The following is a 17,711-nucleotide window of genomic DNA, read 5'->3' as shown; positions in this document are numbered from 1 at the left end:
AGCCCTTTGTTATGGCAGCCCAGGAAATTAATACAGTTATGACATTTTTATTTCTTTCCTTTTTTCTCTCTTTCATTCTTTACTTTGCAGAAAGGGATACACTTTCCAATTTCTCAATACTAAAAATCTTTGATAAACAGAAATAAAGTGAAAAGTAGCAAGGGAGGGAATATAGTCAACAGTTTCATGACTCATATCACCATACGCAGAAATAAAAAATTGTCCCCACTCTTATTTGGGGGCTGGGAGAAGCAATGATTGATTTTATCATGAAGAGCTTGGCACTCGGTTCTAGGAAGCACTTTCCAGAATAGTGTCAGATGTCCCCTCTCTAGAATATATTCCAGGTCACATGGATTGAGAAATCCTCCCCTTCTTTCTGGAATCTTTGCAGATAGAAATGAAAGAGTAAAGGGGGTCGTATTTTCCATTTTTATTATCATCTAGGTGGGTGGAGCCCTCTCTTGCTTCAACTTCTATAACTCAATAGAGCCTTAGTAAAGGCTTCCTGACCTTCTGGAACCTGTAAAACTAGAGTTGGCAAGGATGATGAAGAAAAGAGCACAAAATATATGTATATTCACTTCCAAATATGCTTCATTAGAGCCTCTCCATCTAGCACACTGTTTCATCTAATTCAAAAACAGTACAGTCCGAACAACAGTAATGGAGACTCATTAAGTTCCATTAGCAGCAGCCCCATCAAAAGGATACAATAGACACCAACAAGTATTCAGAGCCACAGGTAATCTGCTACAATAGAGACTGTTAGGCAAATAACCTGGTCACCCTCACATCAGGTCCTCTTGCTTTCATAGGCACTTCTTTTCTAAAGCTCAATGTCCTATGAAACATATTTTAATTATATTTCTCAACCACGATCTACATTAATCAAGTCTTTCAGCCATTCTGACATGGAAAAGAAATTCTCATAATTTTTGTTTCTTCTGTGCAAGGTCAGAAAGTAAGGGGGAGACCAGGATGGTTACCGTTTCACTGTGGGTCTCTGGACTAGATATTGTAAACTGAAATTATAGAAAGTATTATTATAATCATCATGATAATCACAGTGTTCCTGAGCGCTCATTATGTGCCAGACGTTATACATTATTTTATTTAATCCACATGACCACCCTATAAGGTAGGCATTCTACTATCCCTTCATGAATATAGGTCACATTACCCATCATATGGTCAGTGAAAGAGTGAGGCTTCAAAGCCAAAGCGTGCAACTCCATATTCAATGGCATTAACCACTGCCCTCCAGCACGTCTCAGCAACTCAGCAGGGATCCAAGCAAAGTCCTACTGGGGTCCTAGAGTCCCACGAAGGATGAATGATTTGCACCCACATTTTCCATGCCTGGAGTTGTTCACAAATGTTTCTCAGTAAGATACCATGATAAAACGATGATGGGGCTTGCTCAGGCTATAACTCTGCTGAATTACATTGCTCAATGTGATCTTTTTTTTAAGATGCAGCACTTTCCAAATATAATGTAACCAAACATGCTTACTATGGAAAAATCCCTAGTTAACAACTTATTCCATAGAACAGAGAGAGAAAACACTGGCTTACATCGCTAGGGACAAAAAGTAGCCAGCATTCCAAATAGAGGAAGTAAAATATAAAACAGACTTTATATGTTCTCTTTCCACCTTTACAATTCCCCTAACTCTGTAAGGATACAGATAATCTCTTCTTCAGAGGCAGGCAAACATACAAATGTCTTCCTAATGTCTTTTCCCTCCCTCTTCAAACTACTGCTCAGTTACTGCCAGACAATATTCTTCCTTCCCTGGTAGCTCAGACAGTAAAGAATCTGCCTGCAAGGCAGGAGACCTGGGATTGATCCCTGGGTCAGGAAGATCCCCTGGAGGAGGAAATGACTACCCACCCCAGTATTCTTGCCTGGAGAATGCCATGAAGAGAGGGGCCTAGTGGGCTACAGTCCATGGGGTCACAAAGAGTTAGACACAACTGAGCAACTAACACTTTCATAACGACCTCAATAAGACCACCGTGTAAAAAGAGGGCTCGTGAAATAGCTCTGTCAAAAAGGAAATTTGATCAATTGTGTTTTGAAATTAAATTAGGGCTTCATAATCAAATACTAGAGCCTTTGAAAGCATCTAAAATATTTTTCAGAAGCTACTTACCCATCTACCATCTAATCCTTCTCTACTCAAATACCAAGAAAAAACTGAAGAAAAGGTAATAGCATATGATGACTATTGGTGTTCAGTTTACTATTGTTACTATCATCAAGATTCACTCTGTATTCACTTGACTCATGATACTGCCTTCTCCTAGTTTTCATTATTCTCGTCTGACCAATTCTTTTCAGTCTTCTCCACGAGCTCCTCTTCCTCAGCCCATGACGCAGGTGTTGACACCTCTCAGGGTGAGACCCACTGAGTCTGCTCACTACACTTGCTTCCTGAGCATAATCACTTCCTCTCTCATAGTTTTATTTTCCTACAATAGGCAGGTGACTACCAAATTTGCTATTCAAATTTTGCCCTTCGGGCTCCAGAGCCATATATATAAAGCCTTCCAGACATCTCTGGCTAAATATGCCACTAGAATCTCAGGCTCAACAAACTTAAACCTCATTGCTTCTACCCGCTGCCTCAGTCTCTGCCATGCATCTGGTATTCCTTATCCCTGCGGTGCCACCTTTCACCTCATTACCCTGCCTTAGATACTATTCGTCCTGGACTCCATCTACTCCCTTATCACCACATCCAATCCTTAACTCTTCTCTAAATATGTCTTTATTTATCCTCTCTGCTATGCCCTATACGTTTGTGTCCCCACCCAAAATTCATATGTTGAAACATTAATCTTCAAAAGTGATGGTATTGGTACATGTGGCTTTTGGGAGGTGATTAGGTCATGAGGATGAAGCCCTCATGAGTGGGATTAATGCTCTATTTTATAAAAGAGATTCCACAGAGCTCCTTAGCGCCTTCTACCACATAAAGAAACAGAAGTTTGTAACCCAAACAGGGCCTTCACCTGACCATTCTCACACCCTGATCTCAGACTTCCAGCTTCCAGAACTATTAGCAATAACATTCTGCAGCTTCTAAGCCATCCAGTCTGGGAAATTTTGTAACAGCAAACTAAATAGTTTAGTCAACCCTAAAAGAAATCAACCCTGAATATTCACTGAAGGACTGGTGCTGAGCTGAAACTCCAATACTTTGGCCACCTGATGCAAAGAGGAGACACATTAGAAAAGAACCTGATGCTGGGAAAGACTGAAGGCAGGAGGAGAAGGGGATGACAGAAGACAAGATGGTTGGATGGCATCACCGACTCAATGGACATGAGTTTGAGCAAGCTCCAGGAGATGGTGAAGGACAGGGAAGCCTGGTGGGCAGCAGTCCATGTGGTTGCATGAGGATTCAAGTCCACGAGGATTTGAAATAGCTCAACTGGAATTCCATCACCTCCACTAGCTTTGTTCATAATGATGATTTCTAAGGCCCACTTGACTTCACATTCCAGAATGTCTGGCTCTAGGTGAGTGATCACATCATCATAATTATCTGGGTCATGGAAATCTTTTTTGTATAGTTCTTCTATATATTTTTGCCACTGCTTCTTAATATCTTCTGCTTCTGTTAGGTCCATACAATTTCTGTCCTTTATTGTGTCCATCTTTGCATAAAATGTTCCCTTGGTATCTCTAATTTTCTTGAAGAGATCTCTAGTCTTTCCCATTCTGTTGTTTTCCTCTATTTCTTTGCATTGATCGCTGAGGAAGTCTTTCTTATCTCTCCTTGCTATTCTTTGGAACTCTTCAGTCAGATGGATATCTCTTTCCTTTTCTCCTTTGCCTTTCACTTCTCTTCTATTTACAGCTATTTATAAGCCCTCCTCAGACAACCATTTTGCCCTTTTGCATTTCTTTTTCTTGGGGCTGGTCTTGATCCCTTCCTCCTGTACCATGTCATGAACCTCCATCCATAGTTCATCAGGCACTCTGTCTAACAGATCTAATCCCTTGAATCTATTTCTCACTTCCACTGTATAGTCATAAGGGATTTGATTTAGGTCATACAAGAATGGTCTAGTGGTTTTCCCCACTTTCTTCGATTTAAGTCTGAATTTGGCAATAAGGAGTTCACGATCTGAGCCACAGTCAGCTCCCAGTCTTGTTTTTGCTGACTGTATAGAGCTTCTCCATCTTTGGCTGCAAAGAATATAATCAATCTGATTTTGGTATTGACCATCTGGTGATGTCCATGTGTAGAGTCTTCTCTTGTGTTGTTGGAAGAGGGTGTTTGCTATGACCAGGGCATTCTCTTGGCAAAACTCTGTTGGCCTTTGCCTTGCTTCATTCTGTACTCCAAGGTCAAATTTACCTGTTACTCCAGGTATCTCTTGCCTTCCTACTTTTGCATTCCAGTCCCCTATAATGATACTTTGGCCACCTCATGTGAAGAGTTGACTCACTGGAAAAGACTCTGATGCTGGGAGGGATTGGGGACAGGAGGAAAAGGGGACAACAGAGGATGAGATGGCTGGATGGCATCACCGACTCAATGGACGTGAGTTTGAGTGAACTCTGGGAGTTGGTGATGGACAGGGAGGCCTGGCGTGCTGCGATTCATGGGGTAGCAAAGAGTCGGACGTGACTGAGCGACTGAACTGAACTGAACTGACCCTATAATGAAAAGGACATCTTTTGGGGGTGTTAGTTCTAGAAGGTCTTATAGGTCTTCATAGAACCATTCAACTTCAGCTTCTTCAGCATTACTGGTTGGGGCATAGACTTGGATTACTGTGATATTGAATGGTTTGCCTTGGAAACGAATATTTTCATTACAAGAAGAAAATCTGTAACTGTGTACGGTGATGGATGTTAACCAGATTCACTGTCGTGATCATTTCATAGTACACAAATGTCGAACCATCATGCTATATGCTTGAAGCTAATATATTGTTAGGTCAATTACAGCTAAATTTGAAAAGTGCATATAATCACATGCAATCCTTCATTATTTTAACACCTACAATTAGTAATACACGCACAGCAGCTTTGATCTTACTAGAAGCTGATTTTGTTCACTTTCTCCAACACGTCTCCTCTTTCCTCAAAACTCTGAATGGCCTTCCTGCACTGATTCCCCCCTCAATCACACCCACCCACAGATATCCTCACTGATGACTACCCTGGTTCCTGCAGCCCAGCTGCATCCTTCTGCCACACCCACGCTCCCCATCCTCTCCTGGTCTCCACCATTAACTCCCCTTCCCAAGACTTCACTCAGCAAATCACTTCTTTCCTCTGGCTCCTGCAGCTCCTCCCATTTCCAAGAACACACACATTAATTTTGTTATCGCCACATGAAACAAAAGAATCCCACCATGTGCCCATACCCTGCTTCAGAGGTAAACTTCTTACAAAATCTGCCTCTGATCTCTGTCTCTACTTTCACCCTCAGCTGCCCTCAACTCAGTGCACAAGTGCTGGTCAGGCTCCCTGAGAACTCCACGACTCCCAGTGCAACCGGCACCCTGCCCCTGCCCTCTTCAGGACCAGCCTACTGCTCCTGGACACATCCGCATCCAGCTTGCGGCACCATCCCTCCTGGACGCAGCCGCATCCAGTTTGGGGCACCATCCCACCTGGACACAGCCGCATCCAGCTTGGGGCACCATCCCACCTGGACACAGCCACATCCAGTTTGGGGCACCATCCCACCTGGACACAGCCGCATCCAGTTTGGGGCACCATCCCACCTTCCTCAGGTCTCTCCTCCTCAGCTGCCTCAAAGTGATCCTCCTGCACCTACCTCCTCAACCTACCCAACCCAACCCAACTCCAGCAGACCCTTCACTGCCATCATTCTCTATTCCCTTATACTACTTGCTTTTCTTCATTGCTCTTTTATGGTCTGGCATTAAATTACATATTTCTTTTTTGTCCTCCATTCCCACCACCCCTCCACAAACACGCACTAGAATGGAAGTCCTACAAAGGAAGGTCCCCTGGTCTCATCCACCATTTATCTCCTCTAACTTATAAGACTGTCTAGAACCCTGCAGATGCTCATTAAATGTGCAATGATTACAAGAATATTACACACTACTCGAGAAAATTTTAGAGGATCAAAACCTTAGGTTTTAAAAGTAGACCTTCTACTTTTTTTCAGCCATTCTAGTAAGAATCAGCTTTAAGTGGCAGTTTAGGGGGTGAAAATACATATAGAGCTTTTACCTTTCTGATGTCACTCGGATTTGTTCCTCAAAACTACAATTCAGATTGTCCATCTTCTCGTGGAAGTACTTTTCCACACACTGTTCTTCAAAATCGTGAAGCTTTTTCAGATCCTCCTTACTTAGGTAGAGTTCTGTGGAAGTAAATATAGTATATAAAAAGAATCATCGTTCCCCCTCCATAGGAAGCTGAGACCACGTCTGAGTGACTTTTCTTCTACTGGTGTTGAAAATGAATAAAACTATAGTTTGTGTCATAATAGTTTACGGCCTTGTCACACGGTATGACTAACACCAATTGGGACGCCCTATGCACCAACAACTGGAAGCATGAGGCTGAGTCTCCTAGTTGTTTTCTATACTGAAGTGGGGGTTTGGACGTGACTCATGTGGATCAGATACTTTATCTTCAAAATCTTCCTACGTTAGAATACTTTTAAAGATTTATCATATTTATATGCTTATGGCAGTTCCTCCACCAACTATTTAAACTGCCAAAATGACAACAAGTAACCCACAGGTTAAAATCAAGGTTAGAAGAAGCCTACGTCTGTTTCAGAGAATCCAGGAAGTTTAAGAAAAGTTGTACCTTGTTGCACTGAGTTTATACAGGCACTGAGTTGGTATATACTAAGTTCTTCTATTGAAAAAAGATATTATTGCCAGTATTATCAATGGCCAATCAAGGCTATACATCTTCATTGACAATAACTAATTCATTAAAAGACACATCATTTCATGATGTTATGAAGCTAATGCAATCTATATCAAACTTCAGTGATCAATGTGGTATACCACCTTGACTCTTACCTAACAGAAAAGAACATTATCTTTTAAGCAAGTTTCTAATACTTGTTAAATATAAACATGCTGTTGCAAAAAGGGTAAAATTGGAATGTTTTCTTCCTTCAACCATTTCACCTAAATTAGGGGGGAAAAAAAGAAAAACCAAGAAAGAACCATTAAAGTTCTCCAGAATTAATTAGAAATTCAAAGGTTCTAGAATTTATGTAAAATGCAAATCAACAAAAATATTAATTTTAGAGGATAATTAAAAGAAAATATTCAGCCACAAAAGGTATTCACAATGTTTTCTGATTTTTACAGTATGGAAGAATTTTTCAGGTCCAAAAAAAAAAAAAAAATCCAGTATCTCCCCATCCCTACTCAGCTCTAAATTTTTCTTTGCATTAAAGAATTTTGTATGAGTAAGGAACTTTAGAATTGTGTGATTTGAACCTTCTGTGGATTCCTGAGAGCAAATAATCCCCAAAGCAATTCCAGTGATTGCGATAGGTAGAGCTTGCAGTATGTGACATTTTCTTGCAACTGTCCACCAGGTGGCACTGCTACCCCGTGTGCAAACATCCTGAACCTGAATACAGAGGCTCAAAGGCAATCTTAGAAAAATTAAGAATTTCCTAAAACTCAGGGTGAGTGCACCTCTACCCATCAGAATATTTCCTCAAGTTTTATACCAGAATCACCCTATAAGTTCATATCAAGGAAAGCTCAGGAAAGGGTTCTTTGTTATGGTGCTATAAAATCTGGCCAAATCCTACTTAATTCCAGGATCTCTCAAGTGGTTCACATTCTCCTGTTATAATTATTCTGGGATGGCACTCTATTAGAAGATGAAAAATTATAATATAATTATAAGCCTTTAAGTTAACTTCAGTTGTACTTTGGCTTCCTTATAAAGGCTGAATCTCTTGAGGGAAAGAAATGAAAAAGAAAAATAAATCAGTACAGTGGTTCAAGAAGAGAAAAATATTTCACAGAGTCAATTACCAGCAGGAGCAAAAGCATGCCACCCTGTCAACCTTGTGATAACACTTGTTAAGGGCTCACCAAAATGTACAGATAGTCCACAATTCCATATCTGAAACTCTTGGAACCAATCTGTTTCAGAATTCAGAAGTTTACTTTTCTAGTTTTGGAAATGTAATATAATGCATATGCCATAAATGAAGTAAAATTCCTAACTGGGGCTAGAGCAATATTCTGAAATTAAACACATTATTTCTGCAGCAAAATCAATGATATTCTTACTACAAGGGATAAAGAGGATAAGTGGCTTACATTAGTCCCATTAGCCTCTTCTATCCAAATGAGTCTTTCTCTAACTTAAGAAGAAAAAGACTTTCCATTTTGAGATATATTTTGGATTTAGGAATTGAGATAAAGGGTTGTGGATTTATGCCATTTCCTCTATATCTAGGAATTAGCTAGAAACGGGCCTAGTACCAACGGGCCTAGAGGAACTACAAAAGATCTGTAAACCAAAAGAATGAATTTCTCTTATGACGATTAGTATGACAGTCATATCATGCTGTCAAGATACGGATAAGCAAAATGAACTAGGAAAAAAATCTCAAAATGTGTCAAGTTAAGCTTTGCCAAAAAGAGAGAGAATCCACATTTCTGCATCCTGAGTTGAAGTTCCTGAAAATATGAGACATCTATAGAGAATGACCTCCATATTCTGTAAATCAGAGAACCAGAGAGCCTTGACTCTAGTGAATAAGTTAGACAAAGTTTGGTTTATCTATTTCCTTTAATCCACAAGACCTGTATCCTTTCAATTTGGATTCCATCTTCATCAACAAGGAATACGTATGGGTCACTGGGACGACTACTCTCTAGGAGCTATTCCGATGACTTCCCAGTTAAGCAGAGAAAATACAGGCTTTCCAGGTGACAAAAAACCTTTACAAATCCAAGCAGATATTCTATTCCTACCCATTTCTGTCTTTCAAACTACTAATTACTCTTAGCAAAAGATACTATAACCACATGAGATCAATGTATTTACTTAGACCCAGGTTCCCAACTGATAGTCTTTTAATTTAACTCCCAGGGCCTTCCAACCTGTGCCCTGAATTTAATCGACAATGTTCAGGTGTCTTCACCTTGGATCTCTGCTCTTTATTTTCTTTCTCCTGTGCCACCAATTAAAAACTTACTTAATCCAACATCACCCTCTTCTTGGTCATTTGGAGCTTGGTGCTGGCAAAGACGGCGAAGCAGGAGACCAATGTGACTCAGCAGGATAAAAGGTGGGGGCAGCCAAGGCTTTTCATGGTAGGTCATGATGTAACGATAGCGATTGTATTTCCACAGGTTATTTGAAATGGATTTCAGATCTATGTAAACGTTACTGTAAGTTGCAGTAAAAGAGGGACAGTGTTTTAATACAGAATGCTGAAACATGACAGATTACTGCTTTATTTTCCAGCTTACTATTGGTTCACCTGATGTGACCAGTATTAGCCAATAAAAATAATATCCATCGCATTTATGATTCTTCTTCCCCAAACAACACACATTAATCACCCTCTACAATAAAATATGCTAATCAGAATACGCAAAAGGTAGAAATTACAATCAGAGAGAAGAAAATGCTAACATTTTAAATACAATGAACAGAAACTGTCCTCATGAAGGAACATTATTCTTGATTCACTACCTTTTTTCACATAAGATCTTTTCAGTCCATAAGTCATCCTTAATGATAAATGGTTTTAACGTTCCTCTATGTTATCAATCTTATGAAGAGATTCTCCTAATTATCAAATGTGAGAAGTGCTAGAATAACCCTAGCTAAAACATTCAAATGGAAAAAAAAAAAGATGAGGCAGGCAATAAAAATCAATTTATCCTAAAATAAACCAATAAGCAGAACTTTGATTTAGAAGCTAGATCAATTATTTACATTAACTTTATAATAAAAATAACTTCATATTGGTTGGCTACTTTGGATTTTTTCCCCTTTATTATATCACTTACAATATACAAATAGTGCAGAAAAATATGTTGATGCTATAGAGCTTGTGATGGAGTTGTCATGAGTGGTATCCATTCTCAAGCAATATGTCATCCTTAACTATATAACTTTAAGTCTATAATATGATATGGGTGGGGAGGGCACAATGAAATATCTATCTTAATATTTTGTTTAGGCTAATACAGAATTTATTTCTTTAGAGAAAGATGGCAGAGAAGCACTTAAGAAGGGCAGACAAATTTGACAAATAGAAATGCAAGTAACCCTAAACTGCAGGAATGGTAAAGAGAAGAAACTCAAACTACCTCGGAGAAAAACAGCTTAGGATTGAAGAATGGGGAGGGACTTCCCTGCATCCTGTGGTTACGACTCCATGTTGCCACTGCACAGGGTGCTGGTCCTGGAACTAAGATCCTGCATGACACTTAGTTCGATTTTTAAAAAGAGAGGAAAAAGGAAAGGGGAAGTTTCAGATTACGTAAGATAGATGAAGAAAGCACTGACAACCAGATTTAATGGCAATTCTTAAAGTGCAGTCACTGAGCCGGCAGCACTAGCATCACCTGAGAACCTGTCAGAAATACAAATTCTTGGGCCCTACCTCAGAATGGGGCTTCCCTGGTGGCTCAGACAGTAAAGAATCTGCCTACAATGCAGGAGACCTGGGTTCGATCCCTGGGTTGGGAAGATCCCCTGGAGGAGGGAACTACTTCAATACTCATGCCTGGAGAATTCCAGGAACAGAGGAGCCTGGCAGGCTACAGTCCATGGGCTTGCAAAGAGCTGGACAAGACTGAGTGCCTTTCACTTACTCACTCACCCTGCTGCTGCTGCTAAGTCGCTTCAGTTGTGTCCGACTCTGTGCAACCCCACAGACCACAGCCCACCAGGCTCCTCCATCCCTGGGATTCTCCAGGCAAGAGCACTGGAGTGGGTTGCCAAGTCCTTCTCCAATGCATGAAAGTGAAAAGTGAAAGTGAAGTCGCTCAGTCGTGTCCGACTCTTAGCAACCCCATGGACTGCAGCCTACCAGGCTCCTCCACCCATGGGATTTTCCAGGCAAGAATATTGGAGTGGGTCGCCACTGCCTTCTCCACTCACTCACCCTAGAATGACCAAATTAGCTATCCCTGTCTCAGCAAGTCCTCCAAGTAATTCTCTTGCAGATCGCCAGAGCTCCATGCTACTCCCAGTCCAAGTGTGACTACAGCATGTCTACCAGCAGGTGGCGATCTTCACAGTGTTTGTCAGGCTCTTCGTAACCATCACAGATTCTGGAAAGGGGCTTTTGGATAAGTAGTCAGATCTGGGGTTGCTCAACTTGGATGAAAATCCTAAAGGAAATCAACCCTTAATGTTCACTGGAAGGACTGATACTGAGCTCCATTACTTCGGCCACCTGATGCAAAGAGCCAACTCACTGGAAAAGAGCCTGATAACTGGGAAGGATCAAGATGGAAGACAGGAGAAGGGGGCAACAGTAGGTGAGATGGTTGGATGGCATCATAGACTCAATGGACATGAGTTTGAGCAAACTCTTGGAGACAGTGAAGGACAAGGAAGGACATGGACTGGCATGCTTCAGTCCATGCAGTTGCAAAGAGTGGGACACAACTTAGGAACTGAATAAGAAGCTTGTATGGTTCTCGGTGTGTTCATCGCAGTGACAAGATTGGCCTGTGGGAGGATTTTCCAACCTCTCTTTTGACACCTGCTATTTTTGAGAAACAAAAATCTCATATCCACTGATCTTATTTAAATGTCAGAATAAAAGCTATAATAATTAAACACCAGCAAATGTTGCAAGTTCATAAAATGCTGAGACTAAAGAAAGATGACAGTTATCATATAATCCTGCAATAACTAATAAGATTTTCCTGATATATATGCAACAATAGTTGGTTTTTGCCTGTGTTTTTATTTTATCTGCTTTCGGCCGTATCTCCTCTACTTTCTTTACTTAGCTTCTATGCATTGATTTCCCTTTCTCTTTTCAGTAAGATAATAAATAAAATACCTCATACAGTGGCTGGCATAAAGGAGACATTCAGAAAAAACTAGTTCCTTTCCATCATGTCACTTGATTTCTTTCATCCATTAAACACTTTTCAATGCTTGGGATAAATTCATAGGCAGAAAAGGAAAAAAGAAAACCCAAAAGCAAAAAACCAAACTTGTTCTTATGAAGCCTGTATTCCAGAATGAGATAAATGGGGGCAAAAATAATATATAAATAAATTATAAAATATATTTGTATATATATAAGCGAGATAAAGAAAGAAGAGGAAGGGGGACCAGGCACGCCAAGGAGATGATGGAAGGAAAGGGCAGCTGCACTTTTAAATAGCATCCTTAGGTTTGTTAAGTGTCATTAGGGCTACAGTGTTGAGAAAAGAATACAGGGGCCAAAGACAGAAGCAGAGAAATAATTAGGAGGCTTTGTGGTGGTAGCAGTGAGGTACTGACAGGTGGTTGGACTGAGGATCTATTTGAAGGTGGAGTCAAAGGTATTTCTGACAATCTAAACTTAGAAATATGAGAGGCAATAAGAAGGCCAAGGTTTTTGGCCTGAATGACAAAAAAAAAGATGAAGCTTTGACAGAAATGTGTGCTCTTTTTTAAAGATGTGGGAACAACTATAAGAAGAATAATTGTATATTTGGAAAGAGGGAAAATCAAGAGTTTGGACATTTAAAAGCTCAGAAATCTATTATATGTCTGACTGACAATAGAACAGGGCAGCTGGACCTATAGAATTGGAGTTCAAGAAAGAGATGTAGGTTGAAGATATACATTGAACTTTGTCAAGATACAGAACATATATACAGGAAACTGAAAGAGATCACCAAACAAAGCATAAACAAAAGGTCTGGGCCCAGGGACAAATCCCAGTGTTAAAAGGTTGGAGAGAAGATGATGAACCAGGAAAAGAAAACTGCAAAGAAGTGAAGTGATATTGACGAAAACAGAGAATGAAATATAATGAGAGCTGATGAAGAGAAGTTATCAAGGACTCTCTAGTCAACTTTCAACTCATCAATTGCTATTCTCCATGATTCCAAATTATTGCTTAATTACAGTGTATGATCTCTTTTAATTCTGTTTTTATTACAGTCCCACATTGTTTTTTCTCTTCTTACACTCTGCTACCTTCCTACCAGTAGTCCCATGCCCATATTTTTAAAACCATAAAACCACAGTGATAAAGCATGATATGCATTAAAACAAAGGTTACATGTGACTCTTTCAAAATACTTCACCAATTTTGACTGATACAAAATAACCATATTTGATTAAAATAACCTACTTAAAGAAAGCTATCAACAGGTTCACCATGATGATATATTGCACGAAGAGGTAGACAGCTTGCAGGAATGGAGTAAGAAAAGAACCAGGAGGGCAGGACGGCTGGCTTGAACAAACTGCAAAGAAAGAATTTTAAAGAATGAGAGACAAGGTGAATCACAGTCCTATGACCATGGACAAATATTTAGCACACTAGTTTAGCAGAATACCACAAACTCTTGACATTTTTAAGATTCAGATGGTTGTTTTCCAGAGTTCTTTTCAACTCTGAGTGTCTACAAGGGTTTGATTTCCACAGAGCGGTGGAATGCTCTACATACCATCTATATCTGAAGCATAGACTTCTCCATATATCATCCAGTATGGCTCAAATACGATATCTCGGGCAAGGGTCCAGGATGGGGGCTCCTTTGGTGAAAGGATGGCTTTCCGTGCCACTCCAAAGCTCAGGAGGACGATGGCCATGATGATCACAATGTAGAACATGTTTGCTGTCTACAGAAAAGCATGACACAGAAACAAACTCACAGACTTAGAACATGAACTTATGGTTGCCAGCGGGAAGAGAGAGAGAGGGAGTTTGGGATGGTCATGTACACACTGCTATATTTAAAATGGATAGCCAACAAAGACCCGCTGTATAGCCCATGGAACTCTGCTCAATGTAATGTGGCAGCCTGGCTGGGAATGGGGTTTGGGAGAGAATGGATACATGTATATGTATTGCTGAATCATTCTGCTCTCCACGTGAAACTACCACAACATTGTTAATTCGCTATACCCCAACAAAAGTGAAAATGTTAATAATTCAGTCGTGTCTGACTCTTTGTGACCCCATGGACTGTAGCCCGCCAGGCTCCTCTGTCCATGGAAATCTCCAGGCAAGAATATTGGAGTGGGTAGCAATGCCCTCTTCCAGGGGATCTTTCCAACCCAGGGATTGAATCGAGGTCTCCCACATTGCAGACAGATTCTTTACTATCTAAGCCCCAGTACAAAATAAAAAGTTTAAAAAAATGGCACAGCCAGAATTTTAGCATAGATTAGAAATTCTAAACAAATAAAATATCTGGAGTCATCACAATTATCAGAGAAGGCAATGGCCCCCCACTCATGGACGGAGGAGCCTAGTAGGCTCCAGTCCATGGGGTCGCTGAAAGTCGGACACAACTGAGCAACTTCACTTTCACTTTTCACTTTCATGAATTGGAGAAGGAAATGGCAACCCACTCCAATGTTCTTGCCTGAAGAATCCCAGGGACGGGGGGGCCTGGCAATAATAAGACTGTCTAGTCATTGACCAAAATACCTAGTCCATGAACAACTAGATTTCCTTTGTCTAAAACATCTTGTTTTCTCTGCCCAGTACATGTTTCAGGTAGCCTATGGAATGATTTAAATGTACTAACAGTAGAGAATCTATGCTTTTTTTAAGAAGTGATGAAATATGAATAGCTTTTGATTGGCTAATATCCAAGTTTTCATCAGAGATTATGAAAAGAAAAAAATTAGGGTAATTCAAATTAGTAAAATGGCTCCTTATTCCCAGGATTATCTTCAGCAGTATTTAGAGCCTGAGAAAATTGATCAGGCCAAGAATCTGCTGAATAATTCCAGGCTACTTAGCAAACTGAAGAATTTAAGGGGGAAAAAAAAAAAGATGTAAAAGCAACTATAAAATGACGTTTGTTAAATCCAGTGGTTCATTAGCTCTCAGTTAGTCTTTGCAGTAAAAAGTAAGCCTGATTCAACCCTCCTACAATGTTGGTGGGAATGCAAATTGTTATAGCCACTATGGAGAATAGGATGGAGGTTTTTTAAAAAACTAAAAATAGAGCTTCAATATGACCCTGCAATCACATTCCTGAGCATGTATCTGGAGAAAAACATGATCTGAAAGGATACATGCAACCCAATGTTCATTGCAGCACAGTTTATAATAGCCAAGGCATGGAAGCAACCTTGGGGATTCCCAGGTGGCTCAATGGTAAAGAATCCGCCTGCTAAGCAGGAGACATGGGTTCAGTCCCTGGGTTGGGCAGATCCGCTGGAGAAGGAAATGGCGACCCACTCCAGTATTCTTGCCTGCAGAATGCCATGGACAGAGGAGCCTGGTGGTCACAAACAGCTGGACATGACTTAACGACTAAACAGCAATAGCAACAAGAAGCCGCTTAAATGTCCAGGGAGAGAAGAATGGTAGAGGAGGGGGCGCATCTGTGCAGTGGAATATTACCCAGCCGTTAAAAAGAGTGAAACAAGGCCGCTTTCAGCAACATGGGTGGACCTAGAAGCTGTCACACTGAGTGAAGCAGGTCAGACAGAGAAGGAGAAAGATCATCTGACATCCCTTACATGTGGAATCTAAGAAGAAAAGATACAAATGAACTCACCACAAAACAGAAGGAGACTCACAGACTTACGGCTGAATGAACTTATGGTTACCAGGGGGAAGGATGGTGGGGAGAGACAGTCATAAGAGTCTGGGATGGACATACACACACTGCTATATTTTAAATGGATAACCAACAAGGACCTATTGTATACCACAGGGAATTCTGCTCAACGTTATGTGGCAGCCTGAACGGAAGCAGTTTGGGAGAAACGGATATATGTATATGTATGGCTGAATCCTTTCACTGTTCACCTGGAACTATGACAACATTGTTTGTCAATTGGCTATACCCCAGTACAAAATAAAAAGTTTAAAAACAAAGTAAGCCTGATTGTTTTAATGCACAATGGAGGACTGCTTGAGAACACATATACTATATACATGTACCATACACACGTACTATAATTTTTAAAGGCTCTCTCAAATAATTCATTTCTATTACTAAATGTATTCATACATCAGATCAACCTACTTGTTCACTGTGGCAGAAACTTATACCATGAATTTCCTGTTAGCTTCCCTTCCATGAGGCAGGAGCCACATGACCTATTCTGGCCAATGGGCTGTGGAATAATAGTGATTTGACTCACTTCCCCTTCAGAGCAGTTAAAAGCTGCTCCATCCCTTTAAAAGCATGCTCCTCCATGGAATTTTCTCCACCCGTCTATTCCCTGTCATAGGAAACCTCAGAAGCCACCTAATGACATGGGTATGCCCCAAGAAGGAAGGATTTGTGATCCCTCAATCACTGGATAGAGGCCAGCCTCCATGAGCACCCATCAGTCTTTGCATTAGGAAGAAATAAACTTGTACTGAGTCACTGGGATACATTGGTTACCTCAACATAGATTACCAAGTTAATACCAATGTCACCAAGACCAGAGAAAATATTGCTGGTCTAAAAGAAAAGCATAAAGGAACAAAAATCATCTTTGGTATCCAGGAGGTTCTCCCTTTACTGTCCTCTTCCTCTATCTCAACACAACTCTTCCTTCTCAAGAGCTTACCCCTTCCCTGTGAGTATTCTAGAAGAAAAAGCAAAGAAGATCTTGAGGTGCTATCCTTCTTAACTCCTGTGCAAAGTCAGCTGGACAGGGCTTATACAAGTGCACAGTGAGCTCAGATGGCAGACAGAGCCAGGTGGTCCAGATTTGAATCCTGGCTCCCCAGCTTACTCCTTTGGGAAATTTGCTTAAACTCCATTTCCCTGAAGGTAAAATGTGGATTATAGTACCCATCTCTTAAAATTGTTTTAAGATTAAATGAGTTAATACATACAAAGTACTTAGAACATGGTGTGGCCCACAGTAATCACTATTTAAGAGTTGGCTAGCAACAGTTAGAACTGGACATGGAACAACAGACTGGTTCCAAATAGGAAAAGGAGTACGTCGAGGCTGTATATTGTCACCCTGCTTATTTAACTTATATGCAGAGTACATCATGAGAAATTCCGGGCTGAAAGAAGCACAAGCTGGAATCAAGATTGCTGGGAGAAATATCAATAACCTCAGATATGCAGATGACACCACCCTCATGGCAGAAGGTGAGGAGGAACTAAAAAGCCTCTTGATGAAAGTGAAAGAGGACAGTGAAAAAGTTGGCTTAAAGCTCAACATTCAGAAAACGAAGATCATGGCATCTGGTCCCGTCACTTCATGGGAAATAGATGGGGAAACAGTGGAAACAGTGTCAGACTTTATTTTGGGGGGCTCCAAAATCACTGTAGATGGTGACTGCAGCCATGAAATTAAAAGACGCTTACTCCTTGGAAGGAAAGTTATGACCAACCTAGATAGCATGTTGAAAAGCAGAGATATTACTTTGCCAACAAAGGTCCATCTAGTCAAGGCTATGGTTTTCCCAGTAGTCATGTATGGATGTGAGAGTTGGACTGTGAAGAAAGCTGAGTGCCAAAGAATTGATGCTTTTGAAGTGTGGTGTTGGAGAAGACTCTTGAGAGTCCCTTGGACGGCAAGGAGATCCAAC

At 40.6% G+C, this 17,711-nt stretch overlaps 1 protein-coding gene across 4 annotated transcripts in view; it reads right to left on the bottom strand.

The window, feature by feature from the left end:
- Positions 1–17,711, bottom strand: part of TRPM6 (transient receptor potential cation channel subfamily M member 6) — a 166,352-nt gene that overhangs the window by 34,204 nt on the left and 114,437 nt on the right. For all 4 annotated transcript variants that reach the window (XM_042243344.1, XM_060409361.1, XM_060409360.1 and 1 more), the window contains 4 exons: positions 13,648–13,822; positions 13,329–13,443; positions 9,201–9,394; positions 6,236–6,368 (listed from right to left, as the gene is read on the bottom strand). In XM_042243344.1, coding sequence (XP_042099278.1) covers positions 6,236–6,368; positions 9,201–9,394; positions 13,329–13,443; positions 13,648–13,822 — 617 coding nt within the window. The remainder of the gene's footprint in view (positions 1–6,235; positions 6,369–9,200; positions 9,395–13,328; positions 13,444–13,647; positions 13,823–17,711) is intronic.

This window comes from Ovis aries, chromosome 2 (genome assembly GCF_016772045.2).
Source record: "Ovis aries strain OAR_USU_Benz2616 breed Rambouillet chromosome 2, ARS-UI_Ramb_v3.0, whole genome shotgun sequence".
In the NCBI taxonomy this organism is placed as follows: domain Eukaryota; kingdom Metazoa; phylum Chordata; class Mammalia; order Artiodactyla; family Bovidae; genus Ovis; species Ovis aries.
Note: the sequence above shows the minus strand (reverse complement) of the source record. Positions and strands in the feature narration are given on the sequence as shown.